This window comes from Aulonocara sp. 'chitande type north' Nkhata Bay, linkage group LG10 (genome assembly GCF_057382095.1).
Source record: "Aulonocara sp. 'chitande type north' Nkhata Bay isolate Kocher_YH1m ecotype deep benthic linkage group LG10, A_spYH_male_GT1.1, whole genome shotgun sequence".
Taxonomy (NCBI): Eukaryota; Metazoa; Chordata; class Actinopteri; order Cichliformes; family Cichlidae; genus Aulonocara; species Aulonocara sp. 'chitande type north' Nkhata Bay.
Window position 1 is genome coordinate 32,374,272 of NC_141353.1, and position 25,612 is coordinate 32,399,883.

The 25,612-nt window shown below is 38.1% G+C and overlaps 2 protein-coding genes and 1 pseudogene across 3 annotated transcripts; all 3 read right to left on the bottom strand.

Annotated features, from left to right (window-relative positions):
• Positions 1 to 976: 976 nt before the first annotated feature.
• Positions 977 to 10,376, bottom strand: aspa (aspartoacylase). Its single transcript, XM_086309535.1, has 6 exons — positions 9,859 to 10,376; positions 7,898 to 8,093; positions 5,386 to 5,479; positions 4,483 to 4,590; positions 2,299 to 2,408; positions 977 to 2,104 (listed from the first exon to the last, which is right to left on the bottom strand). The coding sequence occupies exons 1-6, from the start codon at positions 10,098 to 10,100 to the stop codon at positions 1,913 to 1,915; spliced, it is 942 nt and encodes a 313-aa protein (XP_086165661.1). The 5' UTR covers positions 10,101 to 10,376; the 3' UTR covers positions 977 to 1,912.
• Positions 10,377 to 13,552: 3,176 nt separating this feature from the next.
• LOC147321208 (uncharacterized) lies at positions 13,553 to 23,637 on the bottom strand (annotated as a pseudogene). Its single transcript, XR_015131332.1, has 13 exons — positions 23,517 to 23,637; positions 22,989 to 23,082; positions 22,252 to 22,317; positions 19,035 to 19,709; positions 18,768 to 18,854; positions 17,292 to 17,426; positions 16,153 to 16,287; positions 16,012 to 16,080; positions 15,378 to 15,472; positions 14,422 to 14,547; positions 14,185 to 14,302; positions 14,026 to 14,102; positions 13,553 to 13,757 (listed from the first exon to the last, which is right to left on the bottom strand). The product of XR_015131332.1 is annotated as an uncharacterized LOC147321208 (transcript).
• Positions 23,523 to 25,426, bottom strand: LOC147321209 (uncharacterized). The gene is made up of 5 exons (XM_086309534.1): positions 24,706 to 25,426; positions 24,285 to 24,507; positions 23,943 to 24,108; positions 23,781 to 23,863; positions 23,523 to 23,702 (listed from the first exon to the last, which is right to left on the bottom strand). The coding sequence occupies exons 1-5, from the start codon at positions 25,272 to 25,274 to the stop codon at positions 23,628 to 23,630; spliced, it is 1,116 nt and encodes a 371-aa protein (XP_086165660.1). The 5' UTR covers positions 25,275 to 25,426; the 3' UTR covers positions 23,523 to 23,627.
• Positions 25,427 to 25,612: the final 186 nt, after the last annotated feature.

Here is a 25,612-nt window from a genome sequence, read left to right on the forward strand (position 1 = left end):
AGTGAAACAGACACCTAACAAGTTTGCTCAGTGTGTGGTATTCAGTCGACAGATACCTGAGTGGGTAAACGATGCAGAAGAGTGTGCACAAAGCTGGAATTCTGCTTTAATTACATTTCGCAGCTACAACCACACCTACCACACTGATCAGAGGTGCTCAATAGATAACCAGAATGTAACAATATTATAAAATGCCTGTTAAATGAGTTCCCTTTTGTGTGAGTGTGTGTCATATATTCACAGCTTAAATAACACCTCCAGCCCAACAAGCTGTGGGTATGTACTCTGTGTTACTATCAAACCCTTTTTAGTGAACATATTCTTAAACTTTTCCACACACCTCTCAGCACTCCTTCACCTCCATTCAAATCCAGATGCCTTGGATTCCTGAAACACTAAACTCAGATAGTGACTCGAATTCTTTGCTGCCATCAACAAAAAGAGAGACGCATGAACAAACTATCCAGCTATGTTATAATTACAGCACTTAGTGTCATTGTAAACACATATGGGTGCCTTCTACAGTACGGCACATGTATAATATATAAAATATATAATATTGTAAGTGTCAAAGTTGTATTGAAGCTTATACCTAAAGTCTTATGGGACAAGAGTACTTGAAATAAAGGCATTGAAAGTGCACATATTGATGGGTCAAGTGTTTAAAAAAAAGAAAGAAAAAAAAAATACCACACAAGTAGAGAGCTGCAATTTTTCCTTAGTGGGTCAGCAGCTCTGTGATCAGGAGAGCTGCTGTAAAAGTGGATAGGTTCTTGTGACACATGATGCACCAGTGACACACAAAGGAGCAAAACAACTGGCTCGGACACGATTCCACCGGCTGCACCCTCCAGTATATTCTGTACTGCACCACAGTGCATGGTGTGAGGGACTTTAATCAGTGGTTGCATGACGCCCTCTTGTGGCCACATGCCCTGCAGGACTAAACGAGCGTGAGTCAAAGCAGCACACATAGTAAAACACACAGTAGTACAACATTTATTGGTAGGATCATTTCCGCAGGACTTCTAGTACAGTGAATTTCACTAATCACAGAAATGATTCTAACAGATATATTGCTCAAGTCTAAGACCACAGCGAGACACTTTGGGACAACATAAAGATGAAAACATTAAAAAGTAAATATGCTTTCCAGGATGCGAAGTTCTATGCATCCCTTTGAAAGCAAACTTACAATACAAGTATATCAAAATAGACAGATATATTATAAAAACACATCTCACACTGCATCTGGTTTATGTGGGAGAGATCTTAGACTGTAATCGAAACTTTTAACCGAGACATAAAATCTACAAAACTCTACTCCAGATTTGTTGCACAACTGTCTCTGAAATCTCAGTTAAGGCAAAAAAAGGACAGCACCACAGATGCAACCAACGGAGTTACAGGTAGGTAGTATCAAAGGCCACAAAACAACCCCCCACCCCTACACGTGATACAAATATATTTTCAGAAAAAAGACAAACATCTACAGTTTGAGTCAAAAGTTTGCAGGTGACGATCCTCTACACAGCCTTCCTGAGCAGTAGTTGGAAACGTAAAAGGAGTGTTTAGGATGATTGAGGAGCCATCAATGATTAGGCCTAGTCTTTAATATAATAAAAATCTAGTTGATTTAATGTAAATATGTACAATATCATAAATACTTCTCACAATAATATAGTAGTCTTCAGATCAAAGACTGTCACAGTGCCTGCACAAATGTTCTTTGCATAGTTAAGTGATTTTCCGATAGTGAATGCATAAAAACCTAAATCAGTTTGTAAAAGATGGAATCTAACCTGCAGGATTTCTGCTGTTTTCTAACAGAGCAAAGTGCAAAATCTTGATACAGTTTGCTCCTGTGGCTAATACATAATCATGATTGCTGTTAGCCTTAAGAAACAGTTCTTCATGCTTTTATGATGGCACTTGCTACCAAGGTTTCTCGCCTGGTGGTTATAAATGCCTGTTGTTTCTCATAATAGGCTGCCTCGTTAATAAAAGTGGGATAGACCGTCCCGGAGCCTTGGTAGTGGATGGTTTTTCCATCAAATGTCTGGAACATTGGGTCACCAGGGTTCAGCGGCTCCCAGTCACAGTCCTGCAACAATAACAAGCAAGAGCCACAGGGAAAGTAACTCGAGTATGTTGTTTAAACTGAAACAATACATCCTCACGTCATCTAAAGAAATCTCATTTCCTCCTTAAAGCAGCACATTTATAGACTCAACGGTCCAAACATGACATGAATGCTAGAGGTTGAAGGTGAGAGCAATTCTAAATTTGAATATTTACCTGCAGGTTGGGGTGAACCATGGCTATGATGTTTCCATTGGCGTCTCGGGGGTAGTCGATCCACTCGAGGACTCGGAAAACTTCAACTGTACAAGGAGGGAACTCCACACCTAAACAGCACAGAAAACACAGAGAGAGTATGTGAGTGGATTGGGATAACATAATGAAAGCTGGAGTTAGACTGAATTCCCAGAGTTAATGTCCCCGGGTTTAGAACAAGCCTAAAAAAATAAATAAATAATTAAAAAAGAAGAAAAATAGATTTAAATAAACATTCGAACACTATTTAACAAACTGTTTCAAGGGCAGCTTTATTATAGGTCCTCAGAAGGGTATAAAAGCTGTAGTACGTTAAGGCATCGAGTCGCGATATCTCCTAGACGACCAGTAGATCAAACATTAACATTAAGTCAGTGCAGAAATTTATCTTCACATGGAAGGTAAAGCCCCACTCTTACAGGTGAAAAGTCATCTGCATCACCTAGCAGTTGTCGAATTGAAGGGCAGCTTGTTAAAAAAAACAAAAAAACAACTCACTGAACAAATGCACCTTGCTTCCCAATTGAACTTGTCTGTTTTTTATGCTACTATACCATACTTGACTGGCACTGTGGTGCAGTGGTTACCAATTTAGCTTGAAAGCAAAAAGCTCCTGGGTTCAAACCCAACAGCCTTTGTGCATGGAGTTTGCTTTGTGTGCTCTTCCTGTGCTTCTGTGGGATTTCTCCAGTTTGCACCCACAGTCCAAAGACATGCTTGTTAGGTTAAGAGGCAATTCTAAACTGGCTGCAGGTGTTGGTCTCTTTATGACAGACTGGTGAAAGGGTAACCAAACTTTTGCTAAGATGAATAAGCAGGGTAAGCAGAAGAACATTGATGGATTTATAATAGTTGCCTGATCTTTATAGAACTCTGATTGGCCTGAGAAAACCTGAAAACAGAGCTCAGAGAAGGTGCTTAAGTGCAGTCGTCACCAAAATCTTGTTGTCTACCGCTTTCTTTATTCAGCTAAATCTAACTCGTGACATTGCTATCAAACAGATAAAGATAATATGCATTATAACGTATGTAGATTTTTCACTCTGGACCACAGTAACGAGCTCAGTAACATTTTAAAACTTGGTTTTGATTTTATTTATTTTTTGAAGTACAGATTAGTGGAAAAAAAGACGTTACCTTTACTTTATATTAAGATGGGCATAAAATACACAGTAAAACATAAATCAAACTAATGTCACACAATGGACAAGTTGCCAAGTTTTCATGAGATTGTTCAACTGTGATTTGAAACCAGAGTGTCCTTGTTCAACCTTAGGAATTACACACGAGGTTTGGTAATGTTTGGCAGAGCTCTGACATTAGGCAACCATTTCACCTGCACTCAGCTGTATTCATATGCAAGTAGCAGTGCGGAACAGGAAGGACAAATGCTTCTGAAGTTTTAGTTTCCCTGCTTAATGGGGGGGGGGGGGGGGGGGGGGGGGGGGGGGGGGCTATCCTTCTGAGCAAGCCTTGTATAGCTAAAGGACTTGTTTCATCATGCTGCTCAGCTGCAAAGCGCAGGAACACCGCTTCAACACCATGCCAGAACATTCATTATCACCACGGTGGTCCTAAGACAGAAGACTACCACCCCAGTGCCAGCCAGTCCCTAATGACATGGAAACTGACCAACTCCCAGTTAGCAGCCCTTTCAACGGCGGGACAGTTGGGGAAACCAACAGCCTGCAATTCTAACTTGGCACAGATCGCATGTTTCCGTAAAGATATGAGGGAAACGCTGCCCTGCACCTAAACACTGAGAACACTCTTTCGTTTAGGGGGGGGAGAACGAGCCGAGTGGAGGCGTAACGCAGATAAATTTAGAGAGCGAGGACTAGGTACATCTGGATGAGTCAGATGGTCACCCATGGGCATTTTGTCACAAAACGTTTCTCATCACAGGGATGCTGACAGATGGTAAACAACTCACTTTTCTATTATATAACACATTATGAATCACACTTGCTGTTTTTGAGCCCAAATTCTGAACACTGTTTAATACTTTGTAACTTCTGTAAGAGCTACTTCAGAGGTCATTCATTCTTCACACTATGCTGCAGTGCTATAACCCTTTAAAGTCTTGTGACACAGCCTGTTGTCATGTAGCTAAATGTGACTACAGCTTAACACTTCAAGTCTCACCTTCATTAAAGAGTTCAATAAAGTCCAGAGCATGTTTCAGTATCACTCGCATGGCTTCAAAGATGTTGCTTCTTAAAACACCTTGAGGCTGAGGACCCACTTCCAAACCTGCATAGAAGAAAACAATCAAATGATTCATCTGCAAGTAAAAGATTTTCTACCAGCTGAACGTATACTCCAGTTAGATATGTTAAACGTGTAAGGGCTAAGGGCTAGCTGGGATTTGTCGAGGGTGCCACACAACCAAACATGACTGTACTCGATGCAGTGGCTGCTCTGCAAGAGTCAGTAAAAGTCATACACGGTTGCATGCTCGAGAATCATGGCTACACAGAAAACAGGCACAAGGCCTCAGGTTTAATATAGGAAACTGAAACGACAACATTTAAAAGACCACAAAGAGATACAAAATGACCACAAAAATGTGCAAAATGACGAAAAAGCATTGAAAATGGCAAGAAAGGGATGAAAAACCACAGAGGAAACAAAAAGAACTCCAAATAACTGCGATACGACCAAGCGATTAAAATAAATGCGATCGAAAGACCTAATTACCAAATCAACAATTAAGAAATGATTCACACTTTATTCACCTAGGGGTCATTTTTAACCCGAGGACAACACAAGGGTTAAGCTTACAAGTGCCCATAATGATATTTGTTATTCTGTACACTGTTAGTCTGTAAAATATGCTAGAATCACCACAAAATTGACCACAAAGACACACCACACAGCCAAACACCACCTACAAAGCAACTAGAAAGTGCTGAAAAACAACAGTTTGTGTCATTACGTGCTCGGGGTTGAACCCCCTTCTTTAAAACAATGGCTTTAAAACCTGTTTTTCTTAATCCACCTCTGCCACTGTCCACAGATAAACCTGGCTGGACTACAGAGACTCACCAACAGGGTGCTTGGCGACAGAGCGTGAAGTGGAATATTTCAGAAGAGGATGTTCATTCATCAGAACAAGACAACTGGCTGGAGCCATGGCTTTCTACAAGACAAGAGAACAAGAACATCATATAAAAAGCAGATAAAAGAAAGCCAAACACAAACGCACAAAGGCAAAGGTGTTACGGTTGTGCTCGATAGAATGGAAAATGAAATCTAAACCAACTAACGCTGTATCAAAAACGACTGTGTGGGGAATGAAGTTTAAGCTGGTGGGCTATCTTCGTTTGTCAGCAGAGGCTCGAAATCCTTTTCAGAAGGAACACCATCATAGTGGTCGCCTTCATCATTAAATTAAAAGCTGTTTCTCTAACATTAAACTGGCAGCGGTTCAGATCATCTGCCGAGGGGTAAATCCTTCAAAGTATGAGACAGAGTAATCGGTACCGTACTAGACCTGAGCCCTTTTCTACCTTGTGCGTTTGCGATTATCAACAAACACGAGCAAAGCGCCTGAAGTCACAGCATCTAAACCGGAGGCATTTACTAAGCTGGTGAATATTTATGAAGTCTATGAATCCTTATATAACTGATGTCTGTGTATTGGTGGGGCAGTTTACAGTTTTAAAACTTAAGAATGCATTTCCCGTGAGGTGTATTGTACAAAAGACATGTTGCTTTTGGCTTCATTTCTCCTCCCTGCAGGTGCTCACCATGGATTGTTATTAAGAACGAGAAAGGAATGCAACAGCTGGCATTTTAAGATGGAAGTTAATGTAAAGTAATAAGAGGGGTTTGCCTTGTCATTACCATGAAGCAATGTGAATTTTCGAGGTTGTATTAATGTCTTAAAACAAATTATTTATAAAGATTTGCTGTCTCTGGAGCATTTTATGCTTCTTTGTTAGTTCCCATGTGGGATTTAATCAGTGTAAAGCTGTTGTTACACATGCAGTTTATCACTAAAATATTTGAGAAGTCCAACACTGGACAATGTCCTGATCAGCCAATAGCCAACACTGTTTTGGGCTAAATGATACCCAAACGCACTGTTGATTATTTTGGCACCTTTATCCCATTTGGTAGTCAGCAAAGAAGTCCTGTGTTACAGTCAAGTATGAAACATTTTGGGAGGGCAGATCTAGTTCAGCACCATGTTGATTATGCTGAGACCTTCTGGTACAGCAGCTCTCCACAATAAACATGCCACAGACTCCTCTGAGAACAAGCTTGTTAGGGTTACGTCCAAGATTTTTGGACAGATCTGTGACATTTATGAAATTCTCGTTGTTACAGTGGAAAGAAGAATTGCTTGAATTAAAGTTATGTTTTACTGGCAGAATTATAACTTTTGGTTACACCAGAGAAAATCAGGTGTTGTTACATAATTATTACAAAGTGTTGACTAACGATATTCTCTTTCAGATTGAAAGGTTCCAAGGACAAAAATAAATGTATACATTGCTGCAGTGCTTTCAAAACAGTGACTTTACCCTTTTTTTGTGTTAAATCCACAATCAATTAGAGCCCTGTTTGTTTTGTTGCTCTCCTTAGTCATCACTATTAAGTAGCTTTCATTGCATGTGTTTTTGTTTTAGTTGGTTTTGCTTGGATTGAACATCTGGCATCTCCTCCACTTGTCCCTTGGGAGGCCCACTAAAAAGGGCAGGAATAAAAAAATAAGCATTTAGTTCTTTTTATTTTATTCTCAACAATGTAATTATAGCCCAGTTCATCTGTACTTACTTTACTTAATGCTGTCAGATAAAATCCATCTTGTAAGAGAGACACTGAACATCTAATGGTTTATATTATCTCCTAAGGCTCATCTGGGAATTTGGCTGAGAGTACAAAGACAACAAGGATCCTTCTGGGGTATTTGGATGAGCCTAACATGGATGGATTTACATCTCTCAACTATCTCAACTAAAGCTCAGCAAACAGATCAGCCTCAGACGGAGGTCAGAGAACGACACAGGTTGAGAAGTTGAGCTACATCTCGTGTTTCTCCACATACTGCACAGTGTGCAGCACAGACTATGAGTGGAACAATCATGCAGTAATATTATACAGTCGCAATGATGCCTGCTGAATAATGATATATAATTTGGACTTTCTGCAAATATAATGGCAGCACTTGATGACAGTGATTGTTTTATCTCGTTTAGGTCTCAGTACTCTTTTTTTTCCATGTTAACCATCAGTCGATTTTTAACAAACTGCAAATCTTGCCAAACTACTCTTTTCATCACTGATTAAGCTTGCCGGTCATTACAGTTGAAGTACGTGGTTAAAATGTCTCAACGGTTGTAGAGAAAAGGTTCCACAAAAGCTCCTCTCAAATACTAGAAGTTACTGGATGTAACTACAGTTCTGTGAGCATAAGTGTAGCGCCCCAACAGGCTTCACCACTGTTTGTGTAAACTGGTCAGAGGGGTGGTCAGATTTTAGGGTGTGATAGCTCTTCTCATAAAAAAGTCCCTACAGTGTATATGTTTGTTTGTATTCTCAAGGCCGCCACCTTTATGTAGTTCATCATCTGCAGATTGAAGTGGTCTTTGGAGCTTTCCAGAATCAGAGTGCAGCCCATGTTGGATGTCGTGTTGTGAAGGTCAAAGATGACATCGTAGGCCTCCGGGCTTCCTTTGGGACCAAATATCCTGTTGATCTCCTGGGCTCTCAGCACCTCATAGGGCAGGTCATTTCCACCTGGGGCACTGCAGGGTGTGTGCAAACACATAAAGCATGTTAGAGCTGCCACAAGCCTAACTATTCACATACTATCACACAAGTCAGCTCAAAGAACAATGAATCATGTTAATTATTTACACAAGAGTGTCCTACATACACTTTAACCTAACGGTTGGCTAAAAGGGAAAAGGCTAGTATGTCGGGGTTAAACTCCACATGCAGAACTTCATGGTTAAAGTATTGGCAGCCATGGAGTCAATGCTGGGAAGTAGTAGCTGCATTCAGTAGGCCAGTGGCCTCCTTCTGTCAAAGTTAAGAAGAAACTGTATTCATTAACTCCAAGTCTTAGGATCTTTCCAAAGTGTATTTTGCCCCCGGGCCTTGCTCTGACCAGAGGACGAGTGCTGCCCACTTTCACGCTCTTATAAAGCATTTCAAAACACCAACCAGTCTAGGTCATTCTCCACGCTATAGCAGAATAGCACCTCTACTGTCTGTGTTGTTTTGCCTCCCTCACATCTGTCATTTACTCCCTGTTTTCAGAGACTGTCCGGTATTGTCTGGACTGCTGGGAAATAAGCACACAAGCACAGTGTAAGCAGCAGCTGATGAAGTGGACTCCCAAAATTCATCTGAAGGGGTCAAGCGGGTGCTAATTTTGAGGGAAGATGTCATTCTATACAAGGGGGGGGGGAAATGACATCATGATGAGCTGTTTTTGGAAAGAGTCTCCAACTGTTTAATCTTCTTATATGTTGCCTTCAGAGAGGCCAAATAGTGAACATGCTGGAGAGCGCTGAAGAAGATCTTAAAGTGTCAACTAATGCTTGTACGATGAGGCCGGAACGCTTCACTCATTCGGTTTGAGCTCTGGGCATCACTTCAGCTTCACTGCTAAGAAATTATGTGTCACCTCTGTATATGCTCAGCGCTCAATTCACTTAAGTGATATGGTGCTAGCTGCACTCCATTAAAAGGGCTACTACAAATGATGAAGGATATTTTTCAATGAGAATTTTAGGAAAATATTATGCAGCAATAATTTTAAAACTGTACTTCAGTAAATGCATACAGATGACAGGGAAAATGCACACCATAATAACACTTTGTATGATTAATGAATAGATGCTGTTATCCAACCACATTTCTAAATGGGCTGTGTGCACGAACAGACACAAGGGATCACAAGGGCCAGCGTTTGCGTAAGACTTCGTTTTACGGTGTAGTGCACATGAAAAAGAACAAACAAACAAACAAACTAAAAAACGTCTTCAATCATTTGCAGCTCGGTCACGTTCCGCTCACGTTTTTCCTGCAGGCCGACAGTCAGCTGAAGTTCGGGAGGAGGGGGCTTGCTGGAGGGGGAGACGCCACCGATGGTAAACACACACGTCCCAGCTTACCTGCCATAGTAAAGCTTTGATGGCAAAGTCCACGTGATGGATCATATTTTAAAGACATGTGCAGCCCCTTTTCTTTCTTACGGATACATTGATATGTCGCGTTGTGTTACGTTGACTCATTTGTCCGGTACAGCGCACACATGCAAACGGCTATGCCAATAATATTGCATAATTGTGCAGTCATTAGATTTTTCCACGGACTGTAGGGACATCTTCCACTGCTTGGTTGCGATTAATTAAGACAAACATCTAGTATGCGTGGGTGCCCTTTCTTTAGCTGACCCAGTTCAAAATAAAGCCAGTAAATCCTGACGTTACATCTCTTACACGCCAGCAGGAAGTTACCATTCAACATGTAGTTCAACAGAGACTCCAGAGGCGTACCTACCTTAGGTTTTCTGGGGTGAAGGCTCGGTTCAGATCCGTGTCTACATATCTGGTGCACTTCTCCACAGCCTTGGGATTGGTGATAAAAGGTACGGCCTCGACTCCCTTCCTCTGTATTTCGGTGCCGTTCTTCGTCCACAGGTTAACGAGCGTCACGCCTGACATCTCGTTTCCGTGTGTCCCTCCGAAAATCGCCACTCTCCTCGCCTCGCTGAAGCGCGCCGTGTTGTTGTAAGAAGACATGCCCGGGTGGTAGTAACTGTGCAGAGTGTGGATGAAGACACGCTGGTCTCCTTGGCGTAAGAAGCAGAGGAAAAGTTCTCCAGCTTGGAGCTTCGCAGCCTCGCTGTTTAAATGCCTGTTGACGCCGCACGCTTACGTAACGTGCCCGCTGGGTTGCCGTGGTCAGTCACTGTGCGTGGAAAAAAAAAGTTGAACACGGATAACTGGGGTTGCAGGCGAAACTCCCGTTAACCAGGTTCCTCCCACTGTTTACCTGTCACTGTCAGAACTGTGGACAAGAAGAGTTTCCGGTGATGCTCTTTCAAAATAAAACGTTACTTACATTAAGTAGTCATTTAAAGAGGGATCCAAAAAGAACATTGAAAACCCTAAACCTATAAATATCCTGATTCTAGTACTTTCAGTTGTCTTTTAATGTGTACTAGTATTAGTGAGGCCAAATAGTGAACATTTTGGATACACACACATCATAACTCGCTTACTCTGGAAACATTTGTGGTAAACTGCACTGTAAAACCTAATATTGTGCTCACTTAAAAATTAAATTGAACGAACTCAGTTTTTATCACCTTGTTATTAACATTCGGTTTACTTAAGTTAGTAATTTCATTCAAAAAGCTGATCAACTCAAGTAAACTGGAAATTTTGCTTTTCAGTGGTGGAATGTAACATTTACTCTATTCCGTACTTAAATAGGCTGCAGCTCACATGTTGAGCCTTTGGCTTTCCTTTTATGTTTCTCTCTATTGCCGCGTTGCTATATTTTATTTCATTATCTGACAGTTTATTATTATACTGTATATGTTTTATATATATATATATATATATATATATATATATATGTAAATACAACTAAAATTATTAAATAGTAAAAAATTTTATTTGCTTTTTCTCGTTGCCCTTTTCTTGTGTGTCTTTTTTGTTTTTTATTTTTAGACAAAAACAAAGAACTAGATTGAGAGCGTGCATCTGAGGTCATACCAGGGGTCTCCAACTCTTGTCCTCAGAGCTATTGTCCTGCAGCTTTTAGATGCATCCTTGTTCCGACACACCTGAATTAAATGAATGGCTTTTTACCAGGCCTTGATGGCATGCTGAAGAGGTAATTCAACATTTCATTCAGCTGTGCTGGGGTAGGAATGCCTCTAAAAGCTGCAGCACAGCAATTTTAAATAAACCCATATTAAGTGGTCTTTTTCATTAACATTAAAGCATGACTTAACAGAGAAACAGACAAAAGACAGTCTCCTTTGAGTAGAAGGATATGGTTTGAAAATGCCATGTCTCTACTTTCCTCCTCTCTGGCAAAGATGTTCATGGCCTGCACGGGTGTTTCTGGAATATGCTGAGCAAACTTAGGAGCAGCTGGAGAAGATTCAGCTTAAGTGGTTATTTTTGGCGTCGCTGTGATACACTGATGACTGATTTGGTGAGTAAATGTTTACTCTTATGCAAGCTTTTTTGTGCTTTCTCGCAGTTTAGCACCAGGTTTTGACCTTGCTAGCTAGCTAGTGTTAGCCTAGCTTTCGTATGACCGATGCTTTGTGTGAATGCTGCTTCCTCTTGGTTCATGTTAGTTAAAAATGTACCCACAGCTATTTAAAAAAAAAAAACCTTATGTAAAAGTCAGTGAAATTTACTGTTGCTTTGAAATGGAAATGTGAACTTAGTAATTACTAGATAAGAGAGGAGCTTAAAGTTTTCCAGTCAGTAGCGGTTTTTGATACAGACCACGCAGACCGCGGTAAAGTGAGCCGTCATTTGTGAGCCGCGGTCAAGCCAGCCGCCTCCTATCCGCCGCATAAATTTCCTTGCGCTTTTACACCAGTCTTTACGGTAGCGCCTTTTCGCTTTATGTGCCGATTGAAAGCCTATACCCGCGCACACGTGCACGCGCGCGCACAAATTACAATGTAACGGCCCGATACAGTCAATACAATTATGGAAATGTCAGAAATTCATTAAAAATCATCCTGAGTAGTTGATGTCCAACTTTCAACACATCCCCCCTCTGGGACACCTACTGTACCTGTGTGCCAGGTTTCAGCCAGATTTACTGTAGAATTCCTCAGAAATTAATGGAAACATTTATTCAATCTAATACAGCCAATACACTACAATTGTGTCATTTTCAAAAATTCATTAAAAATCATCCTGAGTAGTTGATGTACAACTTTCAACACATCCCCCCCTCTGGGACACCTCCTGTACCTTTGTGCCAAGTTTCAGCCAGATTTACTGTAAAATTCCTCAGAAATTAAAGGACATTTATATGCAATTCAATACAGCCAATACACTACAAATATGTCAATTTTCAAAAATTCATGAAAAATCATCCTGAGTAGTTGATGTACAACTTTCAACACATCCCTCCTCTGGGACACCTACTGTACCTGTGTGCCAGGTTTCAGCCAGATTTACTGTAGAATTCCTCAGATATTAAAGGGTACTTGTATTCAATGCAATACAGCCAATACAATAGAATTATGTCAATTTTCAAAAATTCATTAAAAATCATCCTGAGTAGTTGATGTCCAACAACAACATAGACATCAATATTTGCTCACAAACTCTACTTCATTGATAAGATGAATCCACTACAAATAGTCTTCTGAAACAATATTTCAATTTTAAAAAATATTTTCTTAAAGATTACCGCAAGGTTTATAATGGAATATGTTTTACTTACTATACAGCGGGTGAGATGATTTAATTTAAAAGCAGACTAAAAAGCAGGACATAAGAGGACAACAAAACTGTGTTGAATTAAAAGAGAGCCCTTTATTATTGTGGCTGATGGAAGAAACTTGAACATACAACAAGGCAAAAGCAATTTGTTACAATAACTGTAATTAATCCTGAAATGGGCGAGAGTAAAATACGACTGTTATTAATATTACTGTGACTATGTCAACACTACTACAGACCTGAACATGATGGCGACCAGCAGTATGACATAAAATATGAAGGGGTACACCCAAGACTTGAACATGAGAAAGGAAAACAGACTCTTAAAACAGGAAACATGACGAATGTATACCTCACATTAACAAACAAGGGCAATTGGAATGAATTGTAATGGTAGGTGACACGAAACGATCTATTTAAACAAAGCAGTAAAGAATGAGCAACTATGAGGTGTCTGGGAGAATTAGAAGAACATAACAAAGTATCGCCAAATAAAAAATACTAACTAATAAAAGCAAAAACAAGAATTACATACATTGATCAATAGTAATCTTAATCAACAAATACCAAAACTAATGCAAAAAATGTTGTGTCACAAACCCAAAGTGCGAGAATCGCATTATTTTCTAAACTTAGTGTAATTTTTTACAAAAGCTATTAACATGAAAAAGAATGCAATACAAAATCTAAACGAACAAGCTCTATTTACATTTCGGAAATACATAACCTACATATGTACACATGTAAATTGTTTTTATACATTTTGTATCTGTTCCTTAGTTTCTATCAATACAAATAATAATTTACATGACATTATTCAACCTTATATACATTTTATAAAATAAATACAAGTATTTATTTTTCACAGAGAGCGCACTCCCATTCTGCAGCCTCTGCCTTCTGAAACAGCTCAGTGTTCATCTGCAGGCACTGTGTGTGAAACCACCTTGAACAGCTGTCACACTGGATCTGTGAATTTTCAACAAACCAAAAATACAAAAAATTATTTAATCACATGATTTAACATTAATATCTTTATTAATCTGCCATTAGTATGTATTGCATATTTTTTCATTATCAACTATTCTAAATAACTGACACACAAACCAAAAAAAAATTTACATGCTGGTTAAGGCTATATTTCCCCTCTTCCTCAAAACAAAAAAACCAAATAACAAAAGCAACTATACACAATAGATTTTGTTAAATAATATCCCCAATTACAAATCAGTCTTACCCATTTGGTGATTGAAGGCCCTGGAAAAGGTGGTTTTGGAGTTGAGCACATGGCGCAATTGTTTTCTGCCTCGAACACTAGTACAAACATAGTAAAATTTGTTATTGACAATGAATATTTAAATCAAGTCATTTCTTTGTGCTGTAACACTTCACAAACCTGAGGCTCCCAGTATATTTAAAGCAATGGCTTCACGCTGCTGTGCCATTGCTTTAATTGTTGTTGTAAATGTCATTTCTGGTATGTTGGGAAATGACTCCATGAACGCCTTTGCCATCTATGTAAATAGCAAAATATTAAAAAATTATTTAGTCATATTCCTTTTCTATAGCAGACACAATTTTATAATGCACCATCAGCACAAATTATTTGAAACTCATGTCTTCGTTACTTTACCAAGATGACAATCACACCGCAGCTATTTGTGTCCTTCTGTACTGGGTGTTTCAAAACTCCTCCTTTAACTTGACATCCACCCAGTCAGTCTTGTTGATCGCAGTACGCCTCATTTTGAAGAACTCCCTGTGAAAGGGTTATACTATCATGTCCAGGCAGGAAAAGTTAAGAAAATGCAGACTCACGGAAACAGAATTCTGAACTTAAGTACAGCTTTAATGCTGGACGGCAAACAGAAAAATGTTCTGAACTAGAATACAAAATCTGCCCGCTCGGCACGCTGCCAGACAGGCAGGTCATTACCTTATTTTGAATGTTCAATGTCAGCACACACAGTTTGAAAAAAAAAAAAACTCTACTATAAAACATTTTGGAATAACATGTGGCTTAATTTTATGCCACATTCTTTATTTATGGGAAACAAAGACGGTCGAGAGATATCACTTAGACAAAAACTAAAATAGCACTGGCTTTGAGTACTGTATTAAATCATCTACAGTAATCACAATTCACTATTGATATTATTTACACAGTCCCAACGCCAATATGGCTGCACCACCAAAAAACACACAGAATAAAAGAAACTGTAATTCAATGAAAAAAAAAAAAAAAAAAAAGGGAAAGTCATATAATTAAAGAAAAAACAAAAATCAACCATCACATTACAAACACAAGCTGCTGCATCTAAACTGCTAAAGCAAGTTCTTAAGGCCAATGACTGACCCATCTACTATTGGGACACATACAGTTTACTTAATACTGTGATTTAACACAATATTAAGTAATATAATAAACTAACAACCAACTTGTACTTTTTCATGCTAAAATGTAATTACTGAGGCACATTACCATCCCAGCCCACCGATAAGGCCTGGCCTACAAATTTGGAAAACACTGCACAACTATAAAAGTAAATGATAATTTTTTAATTTTAATTTTGGAAAAATAACATTTACCTGAATTTTTGTGCTGCCACTTTGGATTCTTCAAGCTCTCTTTTGTTGCGTGCTGGATCAACAAGGTAAAGACAGCTGTCTGCTTTACTTAGGTACTGTAACAGAAAAGATAATACAATTAATTCTCTAGCCAGTAATTACAGATAAAAATATGTCTTTTATCATGCTTGAGAGGTTTGAATAAAACTAGTTTGATCAGTTATTACAGCTGATTGTTAAAATGAGCCCAGGAAAAGCAGTTATAAAAGATATTATTACATCAATCCCTATTACAATAAGTCAAGGTGATTTACAGATTCCATTTGCTATTATCTTATTTGTCCACACAAGATTTACTACAGTCGAATACCGTAAATTTCAGTTTTTAATGGAAAATGATAGGAAACAATTAGCATTACAGTATACTGGCATTTGACGCGCAGGACTTCATAGTGGGAGATCAAAGACACCACAAATCTGGGTTTGATGAATCCATTTGTCTCACAAAGTAAAAAAGGTTTCCAGGGATGAAATTTTATGGCACTAACAGTACATAATTTGAAAAACAAAACCCTAATTATTCCATAATATTGCGTTTTTTTTTTTTTTATTCAAAATATGAATTTTCTGGAGGAAAATTTGTGTTAGTACTAACCAGGAACTTCCAGTGAACATTTCCAACGTTCACAAACGAAACAATTGCCTGGTAGTTGTCAAAGTTGACCTGTTAACAAAGCATTAACACAATGTAAAATACAAATATATTTATATTGAAATATGTATATGTATTTATTACCTTTGACAAACAGTGCCTCCTCATCATTTCTCTTTTCCCGAACAGGATGACACCGGCAGTGTAGTGGTTCAGTATGTATACCTTACTGCCCAAATCCAACTTTCCGGCAATTTCATGCAGGGCACACTCTATGATCTTGTACAAAAAAAACATTGAATAATGAAGAGAGGTCAACTTAAACTGCTAATTATGTTACATTTTAGAAAATATGTAATCCATGATTAATTAATAATGTAGTGCTATCAATGTAAGAATTTTACTCTCTAAAGCACTCAAACGCACTTTCATTTTCATTGATTGGCTGACTGATTTTATATGTGATTTTCTCTATCAAAATATAGCTAGTTTATGTCAAACATTACAAAAGGAAAGAATATATTGAGCTAACAGTATAATAACAGTAACTCAAATAAACACTATATAAAACCAAAGTACACAGAAGACAAATTATGAAAATACAACAAAGCAGATATCGAGGCAGAAGGTTTATATCAACCGAAGACCACACTGTGGGTGACTCCTGTCAGCCATGAACAGGAGATTGAAGCAACATTTTTTGCTTATTAACGTTTCACATTTTAATAAAAACAGATTTAAAAAACAATATACTCTAATAAATATCAAAGTTACAATATCACAGAACATTATTAAATCCTTTAGTTGTGTTTTCATGGAAAATCTGGATAACAAAATGTGACTCAAGACTGAAAGTTCGTCTTAGACAATTTCACTTTTTTAAATAATTTGATATTTTTTAATTTTTTACGGCTATCTATTTATTTATTTTAAATTAAAGCAATGCTGGTCATTACGCATGAAAGTTAGCGATCTGGAGTTGTGACTGACAACAGTATAAAACCTTTTAAGATTCAAGTGCATCAGCACAGTAACAAATCCATTTAAGACTAAAGCATGTATAAACAATAGCTCTGTCTATAAAAACATTCCAACTGTGTAACGTAGATGCTAAAATGTGTTGTTGATATGGGAACAGCATTAAGATCAGTGATGTTTTTGCTCTATGAATAGCAATAAACCAAAACAAACACCAGGAAATTAAATTTTTGGTTTGAAAGGTTATGTAACACAGTAATTAAAATACAGCTTCATTTATTTTGTAGTCTGTCTTTTCCACGTACCTCGCCTGTTAACCATTGATGAGGTTCCAGTGATTTCAGCTCGCTGTGGTGAACTATAAAGTTGTTCCCTTTTATTTGTGATGGAATCACAGCAACAACAATTTTGGTTTCCTGTCTTTTCCACAGTGCAGTGACCTATGGGCAACATAAACAGTGTATTTGTATTTGTGGCACAAGAGTAAGTAATGCTTTTGACATTGTCAAAAAAGTACACAAATACCTCCAGATGTACCGCATCTTACAAAATGTACATTTGCATACTGACTCATGGGCATTTATTAGTGGTCTTTGATGAGTCGTTCTTGATCAATGGTCATACCAATTTGCATAGTTATGATGAAGCAACTCACCCCGCAACTGATCATTACTTCAGTTTGCTGGTTTAACTTAGAATGATAATGTTCTCTTTATAATTTGGGGGAAAACTGCAGTAAGATTAGACTGAAGAAGTCACTTGGATGATTGACGAAACTTTTCTCCCACTGAAAAAGCTACGTCCAGATGAATGGAATCAAGTTTTTCAGTTTGACATAAAAAGGATGATTGACAATTCATCAAGACATATAAATGACTATGTGTTATACCATTATAGAGACCTAATACATTTTTTATGACAAGTTAAGTATTTATTGAAAAGTTGTTTGATGTGCACAAGATTGTTACTTTCAAATTTAATTTGTGAATACTAATAACTCAATTTGACATCAGTCTACCTACCACAATCAATAATTAATTAGCTTGGAAAAGCTGTAAAAAGGATGAATAGTTTAAAGGGAACAGAAAAAGTTTTCATCATAACAGAATACATAAGCCTTAGTTTTGCACAAAAATTTCAAACATAAAAATTCACATTGTAAGCGCCAGACGTCTGCTTTATATTTTTATTTACGATTGAGTTCATGTTTGTTTTTATAATTCATAGATTCATTACATAAGTCATCTTTTCAGGATTAATAAATGTGAAAATATGTGTTTACATAAAGTAATTTTAAGTCACTGTTTTGGGATTGGAACCTAAAAGGGGGTACCTCTCACTAAGTATGTAAGTGCAATAGTAGCATGAAACCCTGTGTGAGCGTGTGAGAGGGAAGGGGAGGAGCATGGACATAGAGGTTAGGAGTCTCACGGTTTTCTGACCGTGTGCACAGCTAGTTATGGATAACTGCTATTTTTTGGAACTTCAATGAACTGGAGTTCATTGTTACATCTTCAGTTTGTAATAAATAAACAGTCTTCAAATCATAATGCAACTGGAAGCATTTCTTTTGGAAACCAGGAACACGCGTCAGCCATAGACTCTCCTTTTTTGAACTTGGTTTATTGGAAATTACCCTACACACGTTATTCTCATGTAACCCTCTGCATGTTTCCGAACTGTGTCTGAATGACATAGCAGCAACTCTAGTGATCATGATGTTATGACTTTTTGTTGTGATTTCATTGAAGCTAAAGACAGTATAATACACATTGATTTACCTGTAATTTATCCAATGTGTTGCCCTTTTCCTCCTGTACTTTTCTGGAGGTGTTTCGCACATCGCATCGTTCTATATCGTCTGTGCTCTATCATAAATTAAAACACATTACCATTTAAATATTGTTTAATATGTGTGGTGTGCTACTATATTCTAATTCACTGTTTTAAAGTGTAATTTTTGCCTTGCATTTAATATTTTCAAATTGATATAAATCAAAAATACATTACCATAATTAAAACCTTAATATCACAAAAACCATGATCACCTGACTTATGGAAGTTGGAGTTGGATCCTCATTCTGATTTCCTTGTCCTTCACTGTTTGGAAATGGGTCCTTCAACAGTTCTTTGCACGCCCTCTCCAGTTCCTTTGCATTTTTTTCCTCCTTGTCCACAAGATTTATTGTAAATGGTGCTGATTTTTTAGTCTTATTTTTTACATGGTCATAGATTGTTCGAACAATCACATCAGCACATTCCCTGGCAGGAAAGTTGTATATTCCTGAACTTACTGCTGGAATTGCAATAGAACACATTTTGTGCTCCTCGGCCTTTTGCAAAACACTGATTATGGCCTGTCGCAACATTGGTTTTGCTTGTGTGACATCTTTGGCTGATGGTTTGCTTTGCAGACATGGTCCCACTACGTGAATAATTTTTTGGCAAGACAGGTTCCCAGCACTTGTTACAATAGCTTCTCCAGTCCGCAGAGGTCCGTTTTCTGCTATGTAATTATTGCTCTCTTTCTGTATTTTTGTCCCACCACATTCTGAGATCGCCAATGCCAGCCCACCACAATGTTGTAACATGGTATTTGCTGCATTGACAACAGCGTCCACTTGAAACTTGCAGAGATCAGCAATCCACACTGAAATGTTTACATCTTGCGTGAGATGTGCTGACATTATCCTTTTTTGTGTTGCTGCTTGTTCTTCTTCATCCTTGTGAGAAAATTTTAAAAATGAAAAACAAAATTTAAATAACAAAGTAAATATAGAATTCATAACATTATAAAAAATTTAAGAAAGATGAATACAGAGATTGTAATAAACATATTATTCAAGGTCAAGTATAGCTCAACAACGATGTATTTCAAAATTAGATTAGGCAAAACTACTATAGATGCCAGCCATCCTTTCTTTGTTTTACCTGCTGTATTAGAAAGCATGAACTAGTGCTATTAGATCCAAATTTTCATTGTTCTCACATAATAACATTAAAATTTAAAAACACACACTCACATATCTCTCTTTCTCTCTCTCTTTCTCTCTCTCTTTCTCTCTCTCTTTCTTTCTCTCTCTCTTTCTCTCTCTCTCTATAGATAGATATTAAAATGTCTTGCTTTTTTTTTTTTTTTTTTTTTTTTTAAACAGTATTGAGCAATCAATCCAACAGTTTAAATGCCTTTCATGACCGGACTTTTTCAATCATTTTTACGCGAATACTACTGACTGACATTATTCTTAGAAAAAGAAGTGACTTCTTGACGACCCAATTAACTCGATCTTTTAAGTTGCTCGAAGAACAAAGGAACCAATGAACATAAGTCATGATATGAATCAGTATTATGGCTGGCCTTCAAGATTATCGGATCAAAAATATGAACGATTGTCAACAAGTAATAATCAATGAAGCAAAATATGGATCACTGACTGTGATATGAAAAATTAAAAACATCAGCGGCCACATTTTTAATGGGTGATGAATTGTAAAATTAAATTTTTTTCATTCATATCGTCATCTGTAGGTTATGAGAATATGAGTACAGAGATACAATATTTATATCTATAGCCAATGATTAAAAACAAAATATATTGTCACTGTTCAGGGATGTAATTTGGCCATTGGTGTTGTTGTTTTCAAGGCTTCTTCGAGGAGCATCCGGGAGAACTACTTTCAAAGTATTTAAATGAAAAGCAAGCAAGCTTGCTTTTCTTTTAAAGGTTCCCTTAATAAATATTTACTAGCAACATCTTTAAAATGATAATTAAGTGTTAGTGTTTACAAAAAAAATAAAGTAAAATCAGTAATTATAATAATAGTTTCTTTGATACAATTAAATAATATATATAGATATATATAGATATATAGATAGATATAGTAACAAAGAGAGGGAAGGTAGTCAGAACTGAGGGGATTGAACTACCAGAAGGCAACATTGCAGACATAGGGGACAGTTACAAGTACCTGGGGATCCCGCAGGCAAATGGGAACCATGAAGAGGCCGCTAGAAAAGCTGCAACCACCAAGTACCTGCAGAGGGTCAGGCAAGTCCTGAGGAGTCAGCTGAATGGTAAGAACAAGATCCGGGCCATCAACACGTACGCCCTGCCCGTGATCAGGTACCCTGCTGGGATAATAGGCTGGCCAAAGGAGGAGATAGAAGCCACTGACATAAAGACAAGAAAGCTCCTTACCATGCATGGAGGGTTTTACCCTGAGGCTGTACGCTAAGCGGAAGGAAGGGGGCCGGGGACTGGTGAGTGTCAGCACCACAGTCCAGGATGAGACAAGGAACATCCAAGAATACATTGGGAAGATGGCCCCAACTGACCGAGTGCTCAGTGAATACCTCAGGCAGCAGAAACCCAAGAAAGAGGAGGGAGACGAGGAACCATCATGGAAGGACAGGCCCCTGCACGGTATGTACCACCGGCAGATAGAGGAGGTGGCTGATATCCAGAAATCCTACCAGTGGCTGGACAAAGCTGGACTGAAAGACAGCACAGAGGCACTAATCATGGCAGCACAAGAACAAGCTCTGAGTACAAGATCCATAGAGGCTGGGGTCTATTACACCAGGCAAGACCCCAGGTGCCGGCTGTGTAAAGATGCCCCAGAGACAATCCAGCACATAACAGCAGGGTGCAAGATGCTATCAGGCAAGGCATACATGGAACGCCATAACCAAGTGGCCGGCATAGTGTACAGGAACATCTGTGCCGAGTATAACCTGGAAGTCCCGAGGTCAAAGTGGGAGATGCCCCCAAGGGTGGTGGAGAATGACCGAGCTAAGATCCTGTGGGACTTCCAGATACAGACGGACAAAATGGTGGTGGCTAACCAACCGGACATAGTGGTGGTAGACAAACAGAAGAAGATGGCCGTAGTGATCGATGTAGCGGTTCCGAATGACAGCAATATCAGGAAGAAGGACCACGAGAAGCTGGAGAAATACCAAGGGCTCAGAGAAGAGCTCGAGAGGATGTGGAGGGTGAAGGTAACGGTGGTCCCCGTGGTAATCGGAGCACTAGGTGCGGTGACTCCCAAGCTAGGTGAGTGGCTCCAGCAGATCCCGGGAACAACATCGGAGATCTCTGTCCAGAAGAGCGCAGTCCTGGGAACAGCTAAGATACTGCGCAGGACCCTCAAGCTCCCAGGCCTCTGGTAGAGGACCCGAGCTTGAAGGATACAAAAAATAAATAAATAAATAAATAACCGCCCGCAGGGGCGTGCTGGGTGTTGTGTATGTATATATCAAACCTGTTTAGTGACAGCTTCAGTCTGCTCTGTGGGCACATCTGAGTGTGGTGGTTCTTCTTGATGATCCTTATAAAAATAATATAATTACTACTTTACATGGAAGAACACAGATTAATTACAGAACACACATGACAATGTATGTCTTTAGCAGAACTTAAATTATTCTTGATCTCTAATACATAGGTTTAGACAATATACAGTCTTTGTCTGTGTTTATATGTTACTGCATTTTCCGAACAAAATTTTAAGTGATATAAATGGTCTTCTACAACAGCAATAACTAACAATAATGATAATTATTTCACTAACATCAAGTATTTTATGGGTAGCTGTTGCCATGTGTGGAGTGTACAATATCAAGATTTTCATTAACAAAGTTTTCCTAAAAGCTGTGAAAGACTAATGATGTTTTTAATTAGAAAATGTATTATGGGACTTAACATGGTTATTTGATGTATACAAAACATTTTTAACACATAGATGAGTTATAATTACTGTACATTTATGTATAGTTAACATCGTTATTTACTTTCATAAATATGCATAAAATGAATTAAATCACAGGAGCATAAAGAGAATTACAGTAAGATTACAGTATTTTTTACATAACTAATTGAACAATTGTAAAAAAAAGAAAAGCAAAGTACACATTTAAATTTGATTAGAACACACAACCTTTCTAATAGAAAATGTTTTAGTGACATGCATAGATGATAGAAAAAATGATGATACCTTACCTGTTTGACTCGTTTTCCCATCAGAGGAGTTGCATAGAAGCCTTTTCGTTTTCGACTTTTTTTTCTTCCACTTCTCGGTCTCCACTCGGTAAGACTGAAAAGTATAATTTTTAAATAATTAACAATACTTTTTAGATCTGATCTTCATGTTTAAAAGATTACAAACATGCAAACCGTCAAGGACATTTACTGTAATCCCAAATTTAGTTACCGTAAAATGCTTAATGCTTCCTGTCTTTTGTTTAATTACAGTTGTTAGTCTAATAATCTCCTATATTTATCACGTCTGAAATGTCATTCTAACCACATGTAATGCATTTGAGAAAATGTTTGTTAATAACACAAAGTCACAATGACAGTACCAAAGACATTTTAGACTAAAGAATGCACAAAAAGAAAAAAACATTTCGAATGTGAATATACATTACAGATTTGATAAATTCAAAAACAGCAGTGCGAATGACTGTTGTTGTGTAAAAACTGCACAAAATCTGTCCCAACATTTAAATTATCCTATTTAAACCTCACCTTCATCCTTTTTTTTTTTTTTTGCCTACATCGCCATATTCTCGGAGAAGAGCATCATGTTTCCTTTGATATATTTGCACAAAGTCATCTAGTCTAGTGAGACGCCTTCGTTCAAAGCGAATCCTTTTCAGGTCCCATTGACTTTTTTTCCATTATCCCTTGCGTTCGATTGTCTTCAGTGTAGTTCTGAAAATGTTAATTACATCATTTACACTTTGGCCGAATTCAGCATAATGTTTCTTTTACTGTATTAACTTATTCTACCTGCTTCTTAAACTTCGACACATGATTGTACCGTTTACTGAGAAAGCGATACGCTGAGCCTTTCCCATGCCGTCCAAGGTCTCCTAAAGAAAAGACAGAATTTTTAATCAATAAAGCACATAAATAACAACATAAGTGTTGATTGACCAAAACAAGACATACCAAGCAGCATTCCTGACCACAAGGTAGCATGTGGTAGAAAGTACTTTGAAATACTTGAAATGAATGCTGGTGCATAGTACACATTCAGTGGTCCAGTCACATCAAGGTGGGCACTGGCAATTACTTCGACAAAGTGCTTTTTAAGTGATGAATGAACAATATCTGTCTGAAATAAAAATTGAAATATCATATGATTACAATGTCTTTTGATTTTTAAAGAAAGTCTTAATCGTTTTTAAAAACACATAAATATACTACAAAATGATGTTATTGGTGTCACACTACATCATGAACACAATTAATATCTGAAACATTGAAATCCAAGATGAATTTTAAAATTGCCTTATAATCCTCTGGAATGATGTCTGTTTCTTCAGCATCCCCATTCCCCGTCTGATCGATCAGCATTTTGAGGTTCTGCAGGTGTTTTTTCACTTCTGGTCCACTGCATGGACTTTTGAAAACAACTGTTGCACTTATAATGATGCCATCCATGTCTTTCAAGTTTGAAGAACAGGCCAGTAATCCAAAAACGTGCATGCCAAATTTGTAGTGTTTCTGTAGTCTATAGTGAAAAAAAGCATAACAATATGCATACTAAACACAAAGTCTAATCATTAGCAGAAAAAACAATTGCAAAATATAATTATAATAGACATGAATTAGAAAGTCAACAATAACTACAAGGGCAAGTACACTAACACCGGAGAAATACTTAAAACAGAAAAATAACAATCGTACTCACAGACTCGAGCACAAATACCTCTTTTTGCAAAGATCCTTTGCGTTCTTCATGATGTGACTCAAACACCGGTGGAGAATGGGTATGTTGAAGTTATCCGTGTCTAACTGTCCTGTGATAACCTGGAAGTATCGCTCCAAAAGGTCTTCCAAACTTGCTCTGCAGAATGTTACAGCAATGGACTGGAGAAGCACCAGTGAGCCATCACATATGATCATTACTGGCCTTTTGTTTGCCCTGCTTCCATACATTCGTGTAAGCTCTGTTTGAAATGCTTGTAGAAAATATGTAACAGAGGCAGTGGTATGGTCACATGTTACAAAAGTTGCTGTTGGTAGAGGTGATGATCCCTTGAAGGGATTTCTAACTATCACTTCATACACATAGTACGGATTAGCAGAAGCATTGTCTTTAGAGATAATGCTTCCTGTTGCATCAAAATATACTATGTCGTCTTTGCACCGTTGGTAAAACACTGAAAGTGTTTTTGTGGACCACAGCATTATACCTTTTGGATGCAGGAGCACTCTCTGAAGGACTTCGTTTGGAAGTCCTTGCTGTCTGTCTATTAACATTTGCAGACTGGTCATCTCATTTAAATGAGGTCTCTGTTTTTTTTTTTCTGTGGGACAAGGCAATATTTTTCAAGACATCTTTAGATGGAGCCTCATCCCGACACCCTGCTTGGAAAGCTTTTTCTGGTATTAGATTTAGAGAATCCAGATAAAGACTTCTTGGCAATTTGGTTTCAAGTTTTTCTGCTAAAACATCTCTGGACTGTCCACGCACAGGTCTTGTTTTTATTTCCTTTGTGTTGTGGCACACCTCACCTCCTTGGAAAAGCACATCAGCCTTCAGGGTTTTTTCATCTTTAACCTCCACTTTCACAGTCACTGGACAATCCTTAAAACGGCAGTATCCCGTACAT

What these genes read in the sequence shown, in the direction of transcription:
- aspa (XM_086309535.1), bottom strand. Translation starts at nt 10,100, where the DNA reads ATGTCTTCTTACAACAACACGGCGCGCTTCAGCGAGGCGAGGAGAGTG. An exon ending in TGTCGCCAAGCACCCTGTTG is followed by an intron (nt 4,591 to 5,385) that starts GTGAGTCTCTGT and finishes TCTTCTATGCAG; the next exon opens with GTTTGGAAGTGGGTCCTCAG. An exon ending in TATTGAACTCTTTAATGAAG is followed by an intron (nt 2,409 to 4,482) that starts GTGAGACTTGAA and finishes TGTGCTGTTTAG; the next exon opens with GTGTGGAGTTCCCTCCTTGT.
- LOC147321209 (XM_086309534.1), bottom strand. Translation starts at nt 25,274, where the DNA reads ATGACCAGTCTGCAAATGTTAATAGACAGACAGCAAGGACTTCCAAAC. An exon ending in AAGGATCTTTGCAAAAAGAG is followed by an intron (nt 24,508 to 24,705) that starts GTATTTGTGCTC and finishes TTTTCACTATAG; the next exon opens with ACTACAGAAACACTACAAAT. An exon ending in GTGGTCAGGAATGCTGCTTG is followed by an intron (nt 23,864 to 23,942) that starts GTATGTCTTGTT and finishes TCTTTTCTTTAG; the next exon opens with GAGACCTTGGACGGCATGGG.